This window comes from Diorhabda sublineata, chromosome 6 (assembly GCF_026230105.1).
Source record: "Diorhabda sublineata isolate icDioSubl1.1 chromosome 6, icDioSubl1.1, whole genome shotgun sequence".
Classification (NCBI taxonomy): Eukaryota; Metazoa; Arthropoda; class Insecta; order Coleoptera; family Chrysomelidae; genus Diorhabda; species Diorhabda sublineata.
The window spans coordinates 3,823,770-3,846,574 of record NC_079479.1 but is presented as its reverse complement, the minus strand read 5'-3'; the positions used below and the strand labels follow the sequence as shown (position 1 = coordinate 3,846,574).

General features: G+C 32.5%; 2 protein-coding genes across 2 annotated transcripts in view; one reads left to right on the top strand and one right to left on the bottom strand.

Moving 5' to 3' along the window:
• Nucleotides 1–249: 249 nt before the first annotated feature.
• Nucleotides 250–6,512, bottom strand: LOC130445140 (uncharacterized). Its single transcript, XM_056780664.1, has 7 exons — nt 6,468–6,512; nt 6,307–6,402; nt 5,854–6,037; nt 5,405–5,581; nt 4,374–4,565; nt 4,073–4,311; nt 250–349 (listed from the first exon to the last, which is right to left on the bottom strand). Exons 1-7 carry the CDS (start codon nt 6,510–6,512, stop codon nt 335–337), a joined length of 948 nt encoding a protein of 315 aa, XP_056636642.1. The 3' UTR covers nt 250–334.
• A 651-nt stretch (nt 6,513–7,163) lies between these two features.
• Nucleotides 7,164–22,805, top strand: part of LOC130445990 (homeodomain-interacting protein kinase 2) — a 56,302-nt gene continuing 40,660 nt past the window's right edge. The window contains exons 1-3 of the mRNA XM_056781935.1: nt 7,164–8,539; nt 12,217–12,558; nt 15,875–16,016. Of these exons, the coding sequence (XP_056637913.1) occupies nt 12,220–12,558; nt 15,875–16,016 (481 nt within the window). The 5' untranslated portion in view covers nt 7,164–8,539; nt 12,217–12,219. The remainder of the gene's footprint in view (nt 8,540–12,216; nt 12,559–15,874; nt 16,017–22,805) is intronic.

Here is a 22,805-nt window from a genome sequence, read left to right as displayed (position 1 = left end):
ATAGTAGAATCGTATGTACATTCCACGGCCACTATTTTCCGTTCAAACATTCTTACGTGAATAAAATACTAAAAAGCACTCATACTATAAACACCAGCCTCCAGAAATTATAGTACGGGAGCTTAGCGATAAATATAAATTACTCACAATTTTCTCTTTGGTGCTAACATAGAATTCCAAGACAATTTTTCTGTATACTCTTATATGATTAACTAATTGAGTGACGGCATCTTTTAACATTAAATGTCTCTTTATCATGGCAAATTGCAATCGGGGACTTTCCGTTTCTATATGGCTTTCGAAATTCGATTCAAATTTACAAATTATGTCTTTGTTAGAAAGCGGAGTGCTGAAAGCATAAATAGTTAGAATTATTTTTTTCCAAGTCCGTTAAAATATTCACGTTTTTTTTAAGTCATTGTCATTTATTTCTTGATATTCGTCAAGAAAATAGTATTATTATTAGTGATGGAAAGTAATAGTGAAGAAAGTTTAAGCTGCACACCAGAAGATGTTGTTGAATCGGCAATTGCAGCGACTATGAATCTTCTCACTGAACCAGGGAACAGTATTTAAAGGAATATAATTCTTTTATGGCGTGGCGTACTAAAAAACACACAAACAGCTTCACGGAAAGAGTTGCTAGCTTACTTTGAAACTAAATCCAAAATGTGGAAGTCTTCAACACTTTTGTCGACTTATTCAAAACTAATGGTGAATAATGACGTATACATAAGTAAATACTCGAAACTTATTGCATATTTGAAAAATAAATCAGTTGGCTATAGATCCGAAACATCTAAAACATTTGCAAGCTTAGATATTATTTGTAACATCTTTCAAGTTGCTTTAATATTCGGCGAAACAAACGACAATTTCGAAATTGACTAAGTTGTTGTTAACGACCGTTTAGAAGAGGCTAGTTTGTGCAAAAAATGAAATCACCCATGAAGGTTCACTTTGGATGTTTTTTTTTGATTTTATAGAAGGCCTTATTCAACAACAATGCATAGAATCGCTTCCGTCGCACGTCTGTCAATAATTAATGTCAAGAAGGTCGGCCAAAATCGATTGTCATTTCGAGATACATCCGATGTAGTGCACAAAATAATTAAAGAAGATCGATATGTGATTAACAGACAGATAGAGGCGTCTCTTAGAATTTCGCAGACTCCAATACAATCTATTTTGCAAGAAAGTATGAGAAAGATATATTCCAGATGAATTCCACATTCCAGCTCCCATAGAGCACAACAAACAACTGAATGAGAACATCGAATACATTTTTCTGTTAAACAAAAGATGCGAAGACATCGATTAAAAAACTTGAGAACTTCCAAAACCTTGTTTTCACGTTGCCAGCTTTCCTCATTTTAAAGTTTTTTCGCGAATGGAACAAAAAATTGATAGGTTAATTAATTTTATGTATTTCTTGTTTAGAATAGATTTATTCTTGGTAATTTGATATTAATTAATATGTATTTATTGTTTTTTTTTCAGCTTTTGTTTTTTCGGGAACAATCGACAACTTATAGCACTAGTTGTACAATATATTCCCCCATACTTACGTATATAGAGTGGCGTTTGCATCGCCATTAACTCTAGTTGTACCAGGCCACAACTTCGCAATATTCCCTTTGGTGGCAGTAACCATGGTTGGGTTCGTAAATAACAAGGGCGATTTTTTCTAAAAGTACATACAAGAATCCACATTTCAGTGATTAAAAATAGGCCAAAAGTTAATATACAACTTTGTTATGAACGATACACCCAACTTCCAAAAAAGGGCCAAATTTTGATAGTGGGACGAAACACGACGATTTGATGAGTGAATTAATTAGTAACAGCTGATAAATATCGAGAAAATACGATCGAAATCGGAGTAAAAATTGCGGCATTCAAAATGAATGGTACCCTCCAAGTGATCCCCATCTCTAACATGTCAGAATGGTGTCTTGATTTGATCGAAAAAAGATTTACAAAATTTTGACAACTTTCGAGTGTAGGTTTCAAAAAAGTTATCAAAAAATTTGTATGGCAATGCACTTTTCATGTAAAAAATACATTTTTTGCGAGCACCAAAACAAAAATTAGCTTGATATTAATAAAATCTCAGTTTCAGTACTGATTTTTATAAGCTGCTATTAATTAATTTGGGATATTCATCGAATCGACGTATTCAGCTCCTTATCGCGCTTTACCAATTCCCCCCATCAACCCCATTATCAAAATCTTCCCCAATGATAAAAGACTACTCAAAACGAAGCTGTATATTAATTTTTAGCCTGTTATCAATCACTTATATATGGGCCTGTGAACTAGATATTCAATAAAAGAGTGGCAACATATTGATAGAAAAGGTAAGACCCCTAATGCCCGATCCACACTCTCTATGAGGCTACACAAGGGATCGCATGGGCGAATTGTAGAGTCCAATATCATGACAGCGTGAACTAAATAGAGAGTGTGGATGGCTAACACTTCTGTTACCTCGCCAAGACTAGTGTCGAGAGTCTGTAATAGGCATGAAATACGCAGAGAGAAACAGTAGTCTAAAGGATAACTTCCTAAGTTGATTGATTCCAAGTCAAACTCTAATAATCGACATTTATGATAACTGATATAATTTTGTTAACCTGGTGTAGTTGTATTAAGAATTATGCGCATTTTTCTTAAGAAGATGCGGAATCCAAGTAACCGATTCCATTAGGAGAGTTAATGGATATGTGGGACTCCCGTAGCCTACCCACTAAACTGTCATCTTCTGTCATTTCCGTCCAACCAATGATTATTGTGAAAGACGTATACATTCTACCTTGTGCAGCAAAGTATTATAAGCATTCTGTGATGTATTATTGAAGTTATTAAATGGAATGGTTTTAATTTTCATTCTATTAGAATAAAAAATGATTTTGATCAGCGGTAAATCTGGATCAGTTTCCTTTCCCATTTTATTTTCGCTAATGACTCAGTCAGGGTCATTCCGTTTTCCAGTTTTGCCAGTGCCTCACGTACTTCTTCGTGTGTCACGCAATCTTCTTCTAAATCTTCTTCCGCGTCATTATTATCTGCATAATCTTCGTTATCATTTGCTCCTGATCCATATCTCTTACATTTTTTGTGATAATTCCAGTATTAACTCTTATAATACAATTGCCTTTGGAAATAGTTTGTTTGGTCTATCGTTGGTTTAATCTTTCCATACTTTCAAATGGTTATAAGAAAAAGGAATGTACACAATAGGATGCTTTTCCTTTCCATATAACATTGTATTCTCAATGCCGAATTGATTGATTGGACGATTATTTTTCATTTTACGAAACCCCGTCCTGTCCATGGATATCTTTTCTTTATGTCTCTACTTCTGTAACATGCGTTATATCGAGTGTTTCTCTTTTTATTGGGTATTGAAAACATCGGTGTTTCACAAGTACCAACCTTTTGTCTTAAAATTTTAATTCGCCCAATCGTTTGAGGACTCACACCAGAGACTGCAACAACAACACGTTCTTGAACGTCATCATCTAGTTTATAATTTCACGATTTTGGCCTTGTCTCAGGGGGTCTTTCTACATTTGCCAAGCTCTAAATATTCGATTTAATCCACAAAATATCTTTCTAGATATACGAGGGTTGGCCATATCGATTTAATTAAGATGATTCAACTTTCTAGTTATCTAGTTTCTGTATTTTCTTTTTATAGTGCTTCCTCGAGCTCTTTTGGAAGGCTTCATCTAGTATATTTTCCCAAAACAACAACTGCTGAATCATTAGGGTGGGTACTATATGTGGAACTAATCGTTTTAGAACGTGCTAAAGGTGTTAAGTAAGGTCTGCACTATATTTTGGCAAGACTAGTAGATGCAGAGCGGATGGAAAGACAAAACAATCTAATATTTGGTCCAAATGAACACATGCGGCATCAAAATATTTGAGATATCCAACTGAAACACGGAGTAGAGGTAGATCCCGAAAGGGGTGGATGGACAACTTAGAGGAAAGGTATCGAAGAAGAAACAGGCGTTAGACCAATTATGGAAGAATAGAGAAGAAGAGATATAAGCATACTCACGCCAGTATGCATGGGTAGCATAACGCAAGCCCAATAATCCATGTCTTCGGACATGACTAACGGCGTATTGAATAAAGTTTCTAATGTAAAATTCAAAAAAGTGGGATCTCTCAATTCTAAATCTTCGTCTATAGAAACCGTCACTAACACTTTTGGATGGGCTTTGAATGATAACATTCTATCGTCAAAATAATGATCCAAAGGTTTGATCAATAATGCTTGAGTGAATTGTTTATTACCTGAAATTATATTTATTACTGCAACTCCATGTCAATAATCACTGGAGGTTGAGATTACGTACCATAAAACAATGGTAGAAAGTCCAAACAACACATTCCAAAAGCAGTGGGTTCGTATGTGGTTTCAACTTCAACTGATTCAGTGTTAGTTTCCAAAGAAGAAGATGTTTTTGATAGGGAAGTTTTTATAAGTTTTTTGGATTCTTTACGAACAAGTTTCTCCGTTTTCGGTTTCTCTGCGCCTTTAGCACTACCTAAGGTATTATTAACATCAATTCCTTATTAATAATTGCAAAGAATATTAACGCTCATTATTTAGTGATGTAATTTGTATAATGGAACGAATACGATTTCCGTGGCGCCTGGATTTTTTAAATCGACCCAAAATAAGTCGAAAATGAGGAGTAAAATTTTTCGATATCTCGCTTCGTTTTCGAGATATCGATACTTGAAGTTGGAAAAATTTATTTTTATTTAATGTTTGTATGTGTCAACCTAACCTAATCTAACCTAACCTAAACTTCCCGTGTGTACTTAGAGTACAAACAGTTCAAAAATCGTGAAATAAACACGGCTCCTTACGCTGGTCAATCAGATTTAACTGCAATTGTTTTTTTACATCGCTACTAGACAGGGTACAATGAAAAAATTAATAAATTGTTTACAGAATCCCAATCTTGCCGCCTTAATGTACCTCCTAATGACTAATGGGCGGAGCTTATAACCTCATAATCGCCATTGTTGTCTGCATGCGCCGATATTTAAATTATTTCAATCAAAAGTTAAACTAATGAAAATTTTACAAAAACTTATACAACCAGAAATATAAATAAGAGCTAAAAGATAAATATTTTGGAAATTTTAAAATTCCGTATTAACGTTTTCAGAATTTTAGTTTCTCTCGAAGAGATGACGTCATGTTAGTCAATACGGGAAGTAGTTAAGACAGTTAAATACGCGCCGTTATTTGAATTATTCCAAAAGAAATACAAATAATCTAAGATTACATATTTGTTTTCATTGTTAATTAATTTTTTTTAAAATATTCTATAAGTTACAAAAAAATTGAGAAAAATATTTTTTGGAACTTTACCTTTATTCTTGCCTTTCTTATTTTCTGATATTTCTAGTTTTTTATTGTTCATAGCTTCATACATGCTGACAATGCTATCGAATGATTTGATCGGCGGGATTAAATGTAATTGGGTATTCAGTTGCATTTGTGGATAAAGAGATTTGTCCATTGCACCTTGAATTTGATCAACAAAAACTGAAAATTCAAAAACAAATGAATATACTAACAAAACTTGTGCAATTAGTTTATTTAATGTGTGTGATAAAACTAAAAAATAATGGAAACATTCGTAATACGAAATTATATCAAATTTTTGAAAATCTCGAAGCCTACACTATTATTCATTAAACTGTATAATGACTACCATTTCAATCAGTAGCCATTTAATATGAAATCCAACCCTTGTATAAGAATATTTTCTTATAATTATTTTTTTTTGAATGTAGAGAATTGTTTTCTTTGCGTACATGTAGCTGGAGAACTTATAAGGGCATCAAGTTCTTTCGTATTATTAATATCCACTATGAAACTGAAATTTTCGTCAACAAGAATAAAATCATCATCCGTTATGGGTACCGCAGATGTAACACCTACAACATCTTCTCCATATTTAATTTTTGTCTGTATATCGGCTATTGGAAAAAATGGCTTCTGTAAAAAAGGAATAAATATTACATTTGGATATTATTTTACATTACATTTCAATATATAGGTTATCTATATATGGATATATTACAGAGTTCTGCTGCTGGTCAAATCGGAACAAGTTGTTAGTTGATAACTTGTCTGGTAGATGGTAATATGTTCGCACGTGTATTGATGTCAGTATAATCAATAGTATGTTTAAATAGAAACAGCATTTGATTTACAAGAAAAAATACGTTAATCTTTTTTATCTTTTTTTTATCATTTAAACTTACTATATTTTGGTAGCTTTCTACATGAATATTAATTGTTCTTATTTTAGCTTCATGTATAGGTTCGATATTTTCGTCTTGGACCAGTCTAGCCATGGACTGAAACATTTTAATAAATTAACTTTGGCAAAACCGATATATTCGGTCAGTTTATTTGAATTTACCATTTTGGAAACTTCTGTTCCACTTTTACTTTTTTTGGAAGGCATTTTGTGTAATTAACTTTGAAGTTTTAAAATTAAAATGTCTTTGTAGAAATGTCAAAGTAGAATAGCATAATTTGAACAAAAAAATACCTATATTAATATTCAGTCATAAATTTCATAGTATACTTGAAAATATTTAAATAAACGTGACGTAAAATCATTACACAAATGATATTACCAAACAATAAAAATTTTGTATGAATTCATTTCATAAAAATTTTACAACACTTTTAATTATTTAAACCCTATTATATTCGCTTCTTTTGTCAACTATAAAAAGTGTATCTACTTTAAATACGTCCGCTCAAAATCTCGATAAGTAACTATTATCGAGGTCATGAGTTTCGTTCTAATATGGAGTAATAATTATTCATAGAATTCTAAATTGGGAAACTTTTTGAATGAATCATAGTGTTTCTGACTTTCCAAATGACATCATCACCAGAAACCATATTGCAGGCAACACATAATATTCCTAACTGCTTTACTGGTTGTATAACTCCGCTTTTTGATCGATTCCATTTTAATTGCGTAATTCTTTATTATTCAATATTTTCTTCTGTAGTCAACAGTGATAAAATGAGTTGCTATATTACTAACACATTTTTGGGCAATTAATTAAATTCAATAATTTGCTAAAAAAATATCTGATCTTAATCAGGATTATATAAAATTATTATATCGGCTAGCTAATGGTGATTATCTAAAAGATTTGCTGGTAACTATGATATATATTACGTAAATCAGTGAAATAAAAACCGTTGAAGTATAACGTTGAAAATGAGAACGAGAAATCTATTTTGTAACGTGTCAAATAACAGTGAAAAAGTAAATTTAGTTGTGTTGGAGCGCACTTGTTGCTTGCGGTGAGATGAATCCTTTTTACCTAAACTGAAATAAAATGGGAGTCATATTTCTTAAAAAACATTAATTATTCCATTTTATTGTGAAAAATACATTATGAGAGCTTATGATAGGATTAATTTTGCAAAATTCCAAGGTAAATAGAAATTTTAAAAATATAAACAAGTTATCGGTACTGTCTACTCAACCTTCTATTCGGGATCTAATATATAATTCATGTAAATTTTGTTCTTTAAATACTTATGCGAATGAACTGCTCAGTTTTTAGAATATAATCCAGATCTTTGAAATTGAAAATATCCAATTAATTGTTAATAATTAGAAAATATTTCCGAAGTTGTGACAATTTAATTCGAGACCAGTCCAGACAACAGGCTCTATATACACTATTAGTTATTTAGTAAGTCACAAATTAATTGAAAGACTCCTCAACTGAGCAAACTATTAATATTGATTTAGTCCTAATAATTATTATTTTTTTTGTATAAATATTAATGGCATTCTTTCAATTATGATCATTTACTGTAGACTTTTATTAGATAAAAATTTAAATAATATATATAATTAGTATTATAACTTATTTGATTTGAATTATCACAATCATTAACAAAAGTAGTAAACTTTTTGTTTCTATGATTTGTATTATATTTGGCAGAAGTCATAAGATATCAAAATGAACAAATGTCGCTTATAAAAAAAATAAATTGCTCCTTAATCGAGAAATATTTATTAACTAATTTAGTGCGTCGCATTTCTAAGAACTATTTTTAAAAGTATTGGAGTAATAGCCACTACTTTCGATTTTCGCCCCCTATTTGATACCGCAGAAGTAGCGACATATGTGATTGTCTCGAGAACTAGTACAGAGCCGCGGAATACGTTGTACGAATAGCTTAAGAGTGGACGTGTGTGGCTCAGCATGAAGAAAAACGTCAAAATTGGAATAATTTCATAGTTAAAGTGTAAAAGTGCAAGAAAATAGTGCGTGGGGTGTGTGTAGTACAGTGTATATAATGTAAATAATGCCTTTATTAACTTTGGGAACTTGAAAATTATTTGTAAACAAACTGCGAGTTTCGTTCAAGATGGCTGGACTTTGAAGACACTCTTTGTCCGTATGTCATTATGAAAGTTGAGCTTATCGCTCAGGATAGAAGGATAGAGTGGTAAGAGAAATATATATTCATATTCTATAATTCGTATTTGTTTGCATTGTAAGAACACACCAATATGGTGCAATGCCGACATTTTGTAGGAGTCTACTCCCAATCTATACATACATGAGGCCCTGATTTATGTGGCCTCGTCTGTTACCCAGTTTTGTTTTTATCTACCATATCTAGTCTAAGGTAACTCAATTTCACCATTAATTTATATTTATTTATAAAACGTTTATAGTAATCATTGTTTTAATAAGCAATACGTTTTTAAGGGGTCAGGAGTTACTTAGGTAAAAAAAATAAAAACAAATATGTTTTTACCAACATTTTTTTTTCAATTATATAAGTTTTGATACAACTTTAAATGTACATATAACATATATAAATATAAAAAGTTTTTATTTAACGGTGTGACATACTTTTATTAAATTTTCACAATATTGTGGGTAGGTTAAAGAGAAAATCAACGTATAATCAATGTTTTTGGATAAAAATTGAATCAAAGTATTTATAATAATTGTATATCGTAAATCAGTGTTACATTATATTATCAACAGGTCTTATTCTAAAATTTTCTAAACTACCCACGTTCTTTTTTTTTCAAATTTTCTAAGTGTAAGTCATGAATGTTGCTTAATTCTAATTAAAAATAATAAACTTTGAATTTACAACAAAAAAATTTGACCTTTCCGTTGGTATATTAGAATAATGATGTTTTGGATAATTTGATGGAGATTTGAAACAACATATGTTGATCTAACGCACGTGCTTTAGTTCAATAAAAGACAGGTTTCAATGGAATATAACATAATCTAAAAATATTGACCAATAACTATAATAAGGAGAAAACCTGTAGCGTTGACAATAAAATTTTATTCATGCAAACTCATATTATGTACAAAAGACTTGTTTTATTATCACTAGCAACAAGAATTTAATTTCACAAATTTATTCCTTCATTTTAAATTGAAAAGGTCATTTGCTGGAAAGTTTTTATTATCAATAATTCTTGTTTTATAGTTGCCTCTTTAGTTGGTTACCATTTCTTGTAGTTTTGATTTATTTACACCCATGATATTTTAGAATAATTATCCATCAACAACAGACAGTTCTTCTAAGTCTTAGAACTTCAAATATTCTAAAAATACCATACATTTTGAAATTTCATTAAGAATCTATTAAAATATATGTCTTTTAGGTGAAGGTTGAATAATTTTTTAAAAAACTCTATTCAAATGTCAAACATCGAATTTATTGACAATATAAACTCAATGAATTGCATAATTATCTTCTTCCATACAGAATCGAAATTTTCCTTTAAATTTCGTCAACGTGATTTGCAATATTTTTCCCTAGTCAGGAGATGATGTACACTAGCATTCAAAAGCTTGTAAATATCAAAGGAAATAAAACAAAGCCATCTAAATTTATTTGTACTGATTTCAATATCAATTTCTTGAAGCCATAAAATTATTTGTTTGAATGGTTAAAAATAATAAATTTACTTTTTTTTCGTCTATTCCATGCTGCTAATTTAATTCTTTGCACTTAACTTTTATAAGGCTGATTCCAAGGACATAATGATTCACAAGTTTGTCTATATTAGTTTTATATTTCCTTATTAGAAATTTTTTATGCTTCACAAGGTGATGTAGATATATCTATTGAGAATTGTTTCAGGAACTAGGATGTCTATAATCCTTTTTAAACTTATTTTATATGTTGATAAATATAGGGGGAATCAAAAACAATGCGAATTGAAAAAGGAATTTTTATGTTATAATTTGGGGCAGTATTAAGGGAGGTTTATATAATTAAACCAACGAAAATTACTAAAGAATTTCTATTTGTACTTTGTCATTATATATAATAAAATTTAACAATAATTTTGATTATAGATACTTAAAAAATCATGACTCTCTCTCATGAAATTTCTAGCAAAATCTCTATTTCTATTGTTTTCTTTTTTTGTTGTTGCTTGTATATTTAATTTCCATTATCTTTGAATATATTTTCTTCTTCTCTACACTGTCCCCTACTTTCCTTCAAGAGTTGCTCCGAACATCTATAATTGTAATTTGAATTCAAAACTAGCTAGGAGAATAAAATGTATATAATTAACTGCCTGAATTTTTATTTTTGATATTTGAAAGTAAAAAGTCAACTACTACATTTTTGAAATACAATTACGTAGAAAACCGCCTAGGTTAGAGGTTATTTCGTGCTAAATATCACAAAAAATATGAATGTATATGCGCCAGATTAAAAATCCTTACCCGTGAACGAGGATACATTGGATGTAATCAGAACATGTTCAGAATTAGAAACCTGTGCTCCAAGAACACAGGATTTTGAATCCTGAACATGTTTCATTAACAACACGAACGCACAATTTAAATCTGTGCATAAATCTGGTGATATAACATTTTCAGGATATCTACCGCGAACATAGTTGACAATAAAATTCTGGGTTTTCAAATAAGCACTTTTTTAGTCAGTCTGACAATAAACACCATATTGGAAAATCCAGATGGCAAATTTACTTGTTTTTGATAACTTTGGTCAAATTTCAACTGAAATTTATGAAATCACACATAGATAATGAAGATTAGGTTGTTGTTTTGGAGGGAAATCAACTTTTTGCTAAATCAAATCATGATCTTCCAAATTACTCATGTTCCAAACAACCCCAACCTCCATAAGTATCATATTAATTGAATTGTAAGAGGTGAGCAAAGTTCAGATGTATAGTGAGTCAAAGCCAAACAATAATGTTGTCTATTCCTCTATAATAGTTTAATATATTTGATCATATAGTTTTTTGGTAATAATGAAGGGTTTTTTGAGAGTTGAATGATCTTAGTTTTCAAGTATTTGGACAACAGAAGAATTGAGGTCGCACTATAAATTAGTTCTATTCCATTGATGAATTAATAGTCTTTATCTTGTAGCAGCTTATTCAATGATTGTGGTGATTGATTGTATTTCTCACATTCAATTAAGGGATATTTCATATTATTACACATTTTCCACATCAACTTATTTTTCTCTGAAAGACGAGAAATGATCACTTATTCACTGCCACCTTTTTGTGTCTTGCTTCTTTGTGCCATTGCTCATGCAGTTTGCTTCTGTTTGAAATTGAGTTCATTCTATTAAAGTTGTTCTTTGGTCGGTCGGGTCTCTCATTTTTTGCTATTCTAATATGTGATGGGATTCACAAGAAATTAACTTATTTTTGAAGTTTAGTAGCGCTTTCTTATTAACAGTACTTATAGGATGGTTGGAGTATAGTTGGCAAAGAATTTAAAAGATTTGTTAGATGTAAACAGTGGCAGATAGCTTGGTGTATTGCCCAGGCTTTCAGTGTGTTTGATTCTGGATCCGCACACTCCTATTCCAGTTCTCTCTGCTGCTTTAGATCTGTCCATGCACCATTTAATGGTATTTCTGTTCATTTCTTGTATTAAGGTATTAAGAACGGACCAGTTTAAAGGTGAATTATTGAGGAGATCAAGGTTTGCGACAAACTGTAGTACCAAATTGGTGGTGCTGGTGTTTATAAAGATAACAGTATCGTAACATTTAATAATTTAACTGAATATCAAAACTGGGAAAGTTTTGTCATAATTTACACTATGATGTATACCTTTATTTGTACGTAATAGTTTTAATTGTTGCAGGGAATGCGTGACATGTTCATCCAATCCCATCAGTCGGTTACGAATAGCAACAACAACGGGGCAGTCCAACCAAAAAAGCGTAAGGCAGAACATTATACAAACAGTACCGGTATTGTTAGCGGCAACGCAAGCGCGGAATTTACGTTCGTCGATCAAGTATTTTCTGTAAACGACGGCGGTACGCAAAACTTCGATTCTTCAACAACTTCTTTGACCAATAACATTGTTAATAATCAAACTAACAATAGTCATAATGGCAGTCCATCTCGCAGTAATCAACAACCTTTCGTGCGAGCGTCTACCATCAAACTGTTAGATACTTATCAGCGCTGCGGCCAAAAAGTAAGTATTCTAATATTTTCTATTTTGTTTATTTTTTTTACCATGTAGAAATCGTTAAATGAGCAGGTATCTGTAATATGGATACCTTTATTACTTCTCGATGTCACTAAAGTTGTCGTTGCTAATTTGTTACTGGATAATTGTTTCGGTAATGGAGGGAGTTAATGGTGCGTTCCTGGTGGCATATTCTGCTGTTAATTTGTTGCTTTCAGATGGTATAATCCATTTTCACGGCATTACCCCCCTGTCATTTAACTTTCCTTTTGGATTATTTCCAGCATTAAATTCCGGTACCCAATTGCGATATTTCGGTAGTGAGATGAGCTAGTGACATTTCTCTAGGTCAAGCCAGGTACTTCTGGTACCATCTGTGCTGTAGAAAAATTGAAGGAAATCGGCTGAACGGACTTCTATTAGATTTTTATTTTATAGATTCAATAGAAATTCAAATCATTTCACACCAAACCTCTGAAAATTTGAAATGTCAGTTTTTGCCCATTCCTATAAGAACTAGAGACTAATGTATATGTGTGGTGCTTAAAAATTTTTCTCAAAACCTACCAGTAACGTAAATGTATCACAATTTAATGTTCTCATCACTTACAGACCATTAGTTTTTGAAACCAGTAATGGGTTCTGATAATATCAGTATAATTAATATGAATTTGTGGTAAACATTGTTTTCCCATAGTTAAAAATTATTTTAAAAAAAATTTGTTTCCTTAGTTGGTAATAATCTTATTACTTGGGATAAGTATTACATACATTTTTTTAATAACTGTAGAAATATGACGAATTTTTATTATTTACTTACTAATATAATTTACATCTAAAGTAAAGGGAAAAAATCCCTATACAGGGACTGGTGTAGTGCACCTAAATCATTCGAAATTGAACATAATAGAGTAATTGAAAATAATTAAAAGTGAAACTTTTCGATGTCTCTAAGTTATATATAATTTTGAAAATTATTTATAACCCAAATAAATTAATTACCTATTACCAATTTTTCTGTATTAATACAGGTCTAAGTCTAATTACACTGGTCGACAAAACAAATTTACCATATGTATTGGTAAAATATTTAATATTTATTAAGAAAATAATTGCACAATCTTTAAATTGTGTATATTGACAATATAGTTTATTAGACGATATTTATAGTTTACATCTAATAAACATGCCTCACATCTATTAAAAACAAAAATTGTAAAAAAAATCACTTTAAATATCAATTAGCTCTACTTTTTCCTTTTAAGAGGGGTTGCACCAACAGTAATTACCCATCATGGCCGAATCCCATCGTCATTGATACCGAATTTCCATTGTTCTAATATTATTGACAGCTTCCAAATTTTCGGGAAAAAATGTCAGATGATAATGGAGGAAATTAATTTTAAATGACATTCGAGCATCAAGGGATTTGTAGGCGTCTAGAAGCTCATCAACTGTTGGTAGTTTGGATCCATATTGTAGCTCAAAAATCCCCTCACAACACTAACAAATGCCTTTCATGCTCCAAGTTCCTGTCTGGTGAGCTTTTTTGCAAAATTGTCATGGACAAGCAATTTTCTTATTTGTGAACCAATAAAAATACTTTCCTCTAATTTGGCATCGCTCAACTGGGGAAAAACTTCTCTAAAGTATTTGAATCCACCACCTTTTTTATCCATAGTCTTTACAAAGTTTTTCATCAGTCCAAGCTTAATGTGAAGGGGGAGGGAAGAACATTTTTGGGATCTACAAGGGGTATAAACTTAAAATTTTGGGACCCCAGTTGAAACTCACTTCTTGTTTGCCATTTTTCTTTACATAGTATCCATCTACTGCCCGACTGCCCCATAGGCAAAGAAAACAGAAATGTTTCGTAAACCCTTTTTGAAGTCTCATTAAAATTCTAATCAACTTCAGGTCCCTACATATCTGCCACTTGTTGCAGTTAATTTTGTCTAAAATATATTTTCATAAGTTTCTTTCATCTTCACAGAATGAGCAACTGGTATAGAAAGTTTTAAATTTCCATTGTGTAATAACACTGCTTTCAAACTGTACACGCAGAAAACAAATTTTGTCAGCGTCATCTGGGTGCCAGTCACACGACTTATTGAGAAATTTAATAATTATAAAGAAGTGATTCAAATGTTAAATGATTTTTATTATTATTTTTGGTATTTAAAACTTTTGAGCGATTTTATAATAGAAATGTTATTATCGTATCATTATCTATGATAAATAAGATTTATTTTCTCGTTTTTATAAATTTAAAAGTATTTAGTTCTCTTGATCAAATATAAGATAATTTTAATTCTATTTTACATCAAAATCAAAAGCAATTTCCAAATATTTACAAAAATTAACTCTGTTAAGTTATTTGTTGTTTATTTTCACAATAATTACCAAAAGTTATTAAAATATTATTAATTTTATGTATCTTATTCTTATTCTAATCACTTAGCTATTATACAATACCAGCCCAAAGTTTTTGTGCAGGATTTCTAGTACTTTTCTTTTAAGTTCATCCTATGAAATTTGGGGTACGCGCAGGCCAATCCACAGCGACAATTTTGACACTCTGTAAATGATGCTATCGCCTAGAATTTATTTTCCATTGAAATGGCCACGTAAACCATCCAGGAATCTCTTCCAAAAGCAACGTTTTCTTTCATGCAACACTGTATCTTGTTCTATTGCTACCATGCAAACGCATTATGTTTTTGTCTGAGAAAAGAGCAGAGCCCCATTGCTAGTCAATTCAATTAACGTGTTCTCTGGCAAATCGTAGACGATCTGCTCGGTGGTCTGGGGTTAATCTGGGGCCAGAAGCTGGCTTCTGACTGTCCAGCCACTCACAGGTGCCACAGTTTCTTGGTAACGATAGTAAATTCTGGAAACAGTAAACTGATTCATGTTGAGCTCATTCACCACTACTCGCTGACTCTGGCCTTGTGGCAATAGGATGATCGCTTGAGCAGCTTTATCACTTGTTGTGTCCATTTTCAGGAAAAATTCTTGTTTTTTGTTAATGGAGATGTGTATCGATTGATGTTTAAAACGGTCAGTTAACCCCAATTAGAACTATTGCAAATAATCTTAAGAAGGGTGATTACCGATCATAGTATATTGTTGGACTGTGAAACCAAGAAGCATTACAATATTTTATTTCATTTTGAAGCTAATGCCATTAGCCTTAATCGATTTGTTTGCTCACAAGGTACATCCTGCTATAGAGGTTCCCGTAGATCCCTGGTTATCCACCTGGACCATTTTGGGCATCACTGACGTAGAGTAAAATTTGAATAATTTTGTTTATTTGCAGAGAAAAACTTGGACGCCGGAGGGTAATGGTAATAGCTGCGGGGAAGAGGTCATCCCCAATACAGATTGTCCAATATCAACAACCACGACGGCCCACAGCAAGGTTACAGCGGCTCCGGGGGGCACCAACCCCCAGCCGCAAGGTAAGCAAAAAAGTAATGCCAACCTTTTTACTTTTATTCGACATTTCATCACAGTCATTAAATTTTTGTTCGATAATTATATCATTAACTAGAGAACAATGTAATAATTAAAATTAAAAAAATAATAATAATCTCGATCAGAATGTATACAATACAAGGTATGTTTTTAATATGTGTCACGTTTTATTGCTTTAAAAAACATTCCAGGGAATGTAAGTATTGATAGACAAATAATCATTCCCTGAATGAAAACACTAATTGAGTTATTTTTAACTGGGAACTATTATGATTTAAATTCAACAAAATGTAAACATGTTATTCACTGCAGGCTTATATTTGACCCAATTTTCAATTAAGGGTCAGTGGTAATAATGAAAACTTTGTTTACTTCGAAATTGCATCTGACACTATTTAAATAACAATTATTTCACTTTTCGTCTTATCAATAGTCACAAGTTTTTCCATTTCTTGAAGCTCCGTTCCTCAATTTTCCTAGGATATGTTCATTTAATCATTTTTAGCATTAAAATTCATTATAATTAATTGGTCCTTAATGATGTCCTGCTTTCCTTTGAATTTACTTTCGAAACTGTACTTTTGCATTTAGGCGAAGTCACTAATGATGAATGTGAAGATTCTATAGAGAAGTTTCTTTACATACAAATATATACAGCGGGGGTCCTACAGTACGCTAAAATTTTCTCGTTTTCCTGAATAGCTTTGTCTATCATGTTTTGTTCAATTCCTTCCTTCCAGATACTTGAGGTGTTCCTGCTTTCTTCGGCCACATGTTCTGAGCAGTTGCTTGGTCTGTATTCTCTTTGAAGTCGTGTTTACTCGACCTGTTCTTCGTTATATTTCTTCATATCGAATATGCTATGTTCTGGACGTAGTTCATTCCCATGGCCTCAATTATTTTCTCCTGTCTTTTTGTTGTTGTCTTTTTTTTTAGGTTAATTTTTTTGCTCTTTTCCCTTGTTGGGCTAAATTTGGTATTTGAAGTGTCTTCTTGCGTGCTTCCTACCGGCAAATATTCTGATTTTGTCATATTCAAACTCTATTTTGCATATTCGTCGACCAATTTTTTCTGACTCGTCCGCGTCGCAAGCTATATTAACTTGTTGTTGTTAAGCACTTGTCCTCTTACTCAATTCCCATTCTCGCAATGTTAGCTCTCCAACTACTCAGGACTTCCTGAATAATGTTGTCTCAAACTTTTTGATGTGATATTTCTTAGCTTGACTACACCTTTTGACTTTCTGTATAGTGTTCTGAATAATTCTAACATAAACATTGTTGAGGTCAGATTTCGTCAATATATCGAAAGAGCATTTTAAGCTGCATCGTGTCGTAGGCCTTTTCGATATCGACAAATACAATGTGAGCGGTTAAAGTTTTTTTTATCTGTTTATATTTCTTGAAAATGGGTATTTAATTTTTTGAAGATTTGTTACCTGAAACTGTGGTTTGTTTAGCTGACAAGTTTTTCACAAAATAACGGGTCGAAAATTTTTGCCCGCCCTCTAGTTAGCATGATACGATCAATACGATAATTTTTCATTTTTATATTTCAAAGAACATACATAGATACTAAGGAATTGTTACATATTAATCGATGTAACTCCCTTTTGCTTTTATTATTTCGGCGCACATTTTTTGCTAATTTCGACAAATAATCGTTTTCCATTTGGCTCCATTCCAAAATATTCCAAACATACGAAGTGGAAGTTTTATCCTATTTGTCCCACAATGACTCAATCTAGTTGAGATCGGGCGATTGTGACTTTCCAATTTTCTTTGCACAGCTTCGAGGAATGCTCGGGATGGTTCTCATGCTGAAAGATCAATTTTGGGCGTATCAGTTGTTGGCCAGAACGTACTATATTTTTTATAGCCTCAAATTTTTACCAAGCCTCCAATCACCTTACCTCCGTGTTTTGTAGTCGGATTAACACATTTTTTCATTACTTTATTTGCTATAAAAACGTATACAGTTCTTCAGAGCATATAAGCACCACTGTGGTCGGATGAGGTTTTCTCCAGCGACAAAAGTCTTCTTTATCCGTTTGTAGGTCTGCTATTTTCGTCTTCTACCGTCTTGTGCTTCTATGAGTGGATGGAGTAACGTGTTTTCATGGTTAGCTAGTCGTTCATGATGTTACGTGATGCTAACGTCCGTTCTTCCATTGACCTGCGCATAAATACTCTCCTCTTAGAACCCAAAAATCACAAACTTTCACTCGCCACTCTATAAATCTCTCTCTTTGCAAAAAGAGTCGCTCATCTCAATCTACTTTTCACTGAAGACGTACCAAAAGGCAGATCCCTAGATTTATTGATCTGAGCTGCTATTTCTGGGCCTATGAGTTGTCAATCACGTTTCCTGATCAATGCAATACGTTTATCTTCTGCAGTTGTGGTTTTTCGAGGCTCCCGTGAACGTTTTCTATGGCTAAAGCCCGCTATCTTTGGGTCTGTGAGTCGTCGATCACGTTTATCTTCAGCGGTTAGCGGTTGTGGTTTTTTAAGGCCGCCCAGAACATTTTCTATCGCCAAAGCTTGCTATCTATGGGCCTGTGAGTCGTCGATCCTGGTGGATGCGTATTTTTCCACGTTGTAGTCTAGATATTTTCAATTCGGCGGCATCGCTACGTTTACTTTTGCCTAGAACGAAAATATTCGTATTCGAACTTCATAAAAACATGTCTTGCGTTTCACAGGGCTAACTGGGACTAAACTACAATCAGAAACAACGAAGAAATCATTCAAAGATAAAGAATAATGAACAAATGGATTTTGGGGTGGTCAAAAACTTTTGACCGGTAGTGTATATCCAATTTAGGAAATCTTATGGCTATTTGTAAACAAAAAGTATGGGCCAACAATTTGACAAACACCAAAATATAATTTGTGATTGTGGTCATGGTGGTCGAGCATGTAAATTTAAAATGGAAATGAATTATTTATATAACATCGATATAAAAACGAAAATCGAACGACAGTGATTAAATAGTCGAAACATATTTATAGTATCTACGTCAAGAGTGATACTCCTTAATTATCTGAATAATTTTATAACAAAGATCAATTTCATTGAAATGTTTACGCTTTTCTTGTTTCATTTTTGCATATATTTCACCAATGGGGGGACATTACTTAATTATATGCCAACATGCAAAAAAATTGCAAATCCACGGATCGAAAAAATTATTTTTCTATCTATCCATTCAGCGTCAATCGGAAAACTTTATTTATTTAAAAAATTTATATTTTGTAACTCTGTAGATTTTTCATACGAAAATTTCTTGATTTGTTCTTGGCGTATTTTTTGAAATGTGTAATTTCTTGCATTTTGGCCGTTCGTACTGTCCTGTGTAGAATTTTTCTAGTGAAACAATTTTGACAAAATTTCGGGGCTTCGATTTCAAAACGAATTATGCGCGTCAGCGCTCAAAAATGAATTATTTTTGACGGTACAGGAAAAACTTACATCACAATTTTTTGTTAATAGTTTACTTTCGTAATAGTCCAAGAAAATTGGACAAAATTTCGGGGCTTCGATTTCAAAACGTATGATGCGCGTCAAATGAATTTTTTTGACGTTATAAAAAAGAACTATTATCACATTTTTTGATTTTATGTTTTTTAATAAAGTGAACCTTTCGTGAAATATGTTTTTTATCGTTTCACCCACTTAATCTTCAATTTTTAGTAGTAAAATTATGTAGCTTGTTATAACGTCATTATATGTCTCCCTCTATTAACATTTTTTCGCAAAAGTTCATTTCATTCTGTAAAAAAATATTCGTGGTAGAAATCTGTGAATAACTTCACACGGGTTCGAGTGGGGCCTGGCGTATGGAGGTGCCTGTGCATATTGAGCTTGATCTTCTGTAGGTTATAGTGTCCGGGAAAAACGTGCCTTGGAAGCTGATTCCATAAACTTGCGCTTCTCCAAAGAAAGGATTCCTGATAAATTGACGTTCTGGGTATCTGCAGGCGAACTCGTCTGCCTGTCGAGTAGATCTTGCAAATATTGCTCTGGGTGGGATTGTGTTGGTCAGCTCGGAAGAGCTTACGCCGTGATAGTATCGGTAAAACACAGTCAGGTCAGCGACCTTTCTTCTATGCTCTAATCTGTCCAAGTTTCTGATCAACTCCTGGATTGCCCGTTGAATTATTGTCTTCTGTATTGAGTAGAGTATCCTTAGGGTATGTTTGGGAGCCAAGCCAAGTTTTATATACATGGTCCTCTGCACAGTTTGTCAATTATTGCATTTTATTTATAGAAAAACTTCGTTTTGTTTGTTTACACAGTTTTCTTCCATGCGCCTTATTCTGCTCTCAATTCCTTTTCGTTTTTTTACTCTTTTGCTATTCTTAAGTGCTCTTCATACTGTTTTTTTGTCTTTATCCGTAACATTTTCTGTTCGTCTTGTTCTCTTTTTTTTTTTTAATTTCTTTACATTTAGTATCAAATCATTCGTCCGTTTTCTCTGTTTTATTTTCTGTGGGATTATTTTACGCCTTCCGCCTTCTTTATAGTTTTCTCCAAACGTTTCCATTCGTCGTTTGGTTGCTTTGTTACCATTCTCTCCAATTCTTCGTATTTTTTCCTTGTTATTTCATTATCTATGAACCTGGTCACCTGCAGAGTTGTTTACTATTGATTGCGGTTACTAAAAAGTGTCTTATGTGGGTAAAGTAACATAATTTCATGAATTTCGATATAACGTTCGACATTGTTAGTATAGAGTCAAAAGAGTTAAATAATTAATAAAGTTGATATCTTCTAGAACAATAATTATCCAGTACAAGAAGAGTATCACTCTTGACAAACCCACAAAATCTACACGTTGTTGGTATGTTTTATTATTGGTATATCACAAAAATAAATTGTTTATTGTTCATATATTTGTTGATATATAAAAAAGTACAAGGTGAAAGTAGACTTTGAGTATGATAAAATTACAGAATACTCGCAAGCTAGTGATTTATCATCAAAAAATATGAATTATCCAGTTTCCAAATTTATTATACACTATACTATTTCAACGACCAATACGTAATATCCTACTGTCCAATTGGAGTCATTACCAATAGCAGGGAGCAGGATTCTATTTCAATCTAGTGCAAGAGGCACAATTTTCTGTATTTCGAATGTATACTAAGAAGTATACAAACTAAAAAAAACTAGCTTTGACTGTATAGTAAGACTTTGCTTAACGTTCTATCAAAGTAGACTTATTACAGATAAAGTTGATTTAAATATGCATTTCGTAGCTCTTGGGCTTTTGGAGTAGTAAATTATTTGTGGTTACCACCCAGTAGAAGTCTTGAGTAATCTTTTGAAGCTTTAAATCCTGGTGCTGGTTTCCCTTCACGGGATAAAATTGCTCGTTTTGACACAGCGAGCATGACGCGCTCTAGACGTTCTTAAATGTCGAAAGATAGTTGAAAAACTGTGATAACGAACACAATGATCGATCTTGACGTCCAAGTTAACCAACTTTATACTTTTTTGACGCTGAACTTCAAAACTATAACCTCACTTTTCTAGTGTAGTTTGTAGTTATAGATACCCTGAAAAATGACTTTATCAGTTTTTCTTATAGAAGTCTCTATTCAATAAGTTCGAAAGTTCATTATATAAACCCCGATTCATTCATCTATGTTCCAAAAATTCGACTAGATCTATTTCGTTCATTTCGAAATGTGTCGTAGTACAGTAACTGTCGATATTTCAATTCAAATTGAGGAAATCTGAGCAGACCCGTTGACGCAAGAGATTTTGGTCAAGAGTTAGAATTTTTGGCACCAACTTCGCCCAAACTTTTGTCATGTGTAATTCATAGTGTAAAATTTTTTATAGTTTATAGCCTCGGCAATCATCCGGATGCTCATTCAACGATTTGCACGCACAATTTGGTTGATTTTGGTCACTGTTTCCAGAGTTGAAACAATCACAGGGCAACCTGAGCGCTGGTCATCTTCAGGCACTCACTAAAGCGGTTACACCACTCAAAAACACGCGCACGAGATAGAGAATTGTTTCCAAAGATCTCTTGCAACAATTTATAGCACTCTGTCGGGTTTTTTTTTTTCAATTTGACGAGAAGTTTGAGATTGATACGTTGCCTCAAATACACACACTTTTAAGGTTATGTTTATTACCGAATCAGCGTCATGTTCGATTTCATTCTGTGCAGCGCTCTAAAATCAATTTTGGAAGATAGTTTCCTCGTTCAATTATTGTTTTTAATGTCGTTGGGAATTCAGCCACCGCATGTTTCCATCAAATTCAACTCTTGATTCGCAAGAAAAACTACCACCCAGCTTGTCTGGAGCATGTACATCGATACCAGAAATAGAATTTCAACACCCCTTGTGGCAAAACAGCTAAAAGGCTTGGACAAAAATAAAACCATCGGCCCAGATGGAATACTACCAATAGTATTGAAAAATTACAAAGCTGAACTAACAAGTTCGCTATGCAAATTTTTTTCTCTATGATACATATTGGAAAATCGATCGACTTCAACTCATACCACAAAAAAACATGAAAAAAGACGATTCCCAATACCTACCTCCCGATTGTTTTAGTCCTAGCCATTACCAAGGTCATGGAGAAAGTATTTAACCATCAAATGTCTTGAGTATACAGGATTAATTGCCATGCAGTTTGTTTAATTTATCTATTGTATATCAATTTTGACATATTTAAATCGACTCAATAATAATTTTATATTACAAATTCGAAATTGAAACAACTAGGACTCCTACGAAAAT

Excerpts from the sequence above, each read along its gene's own strand:
- LOC130445140 (XM_056780664.1), bottom strand. The coding sequence starts at position 6,512 with ATGCCTTCCAAAAAAAGTAAAAGTGGAACAGAAGTTTCCAAAATG. Across the intron at positions 4,566-5,404 it reads TAAGAAAGGCAAGAATAAAG|GTAGTGCTAAAGGCGCAGAG; the intron begins GTAAAGTTCCAA and ends ATAATACCTTAG. Across the intron at positions 4,312-4,373 it reads CTTTCTACCATTGTTTTATG|GTAATAAACAATTCACTCAA; the intron begins GTACGTAATCTC and ends ATATAATTTCAG.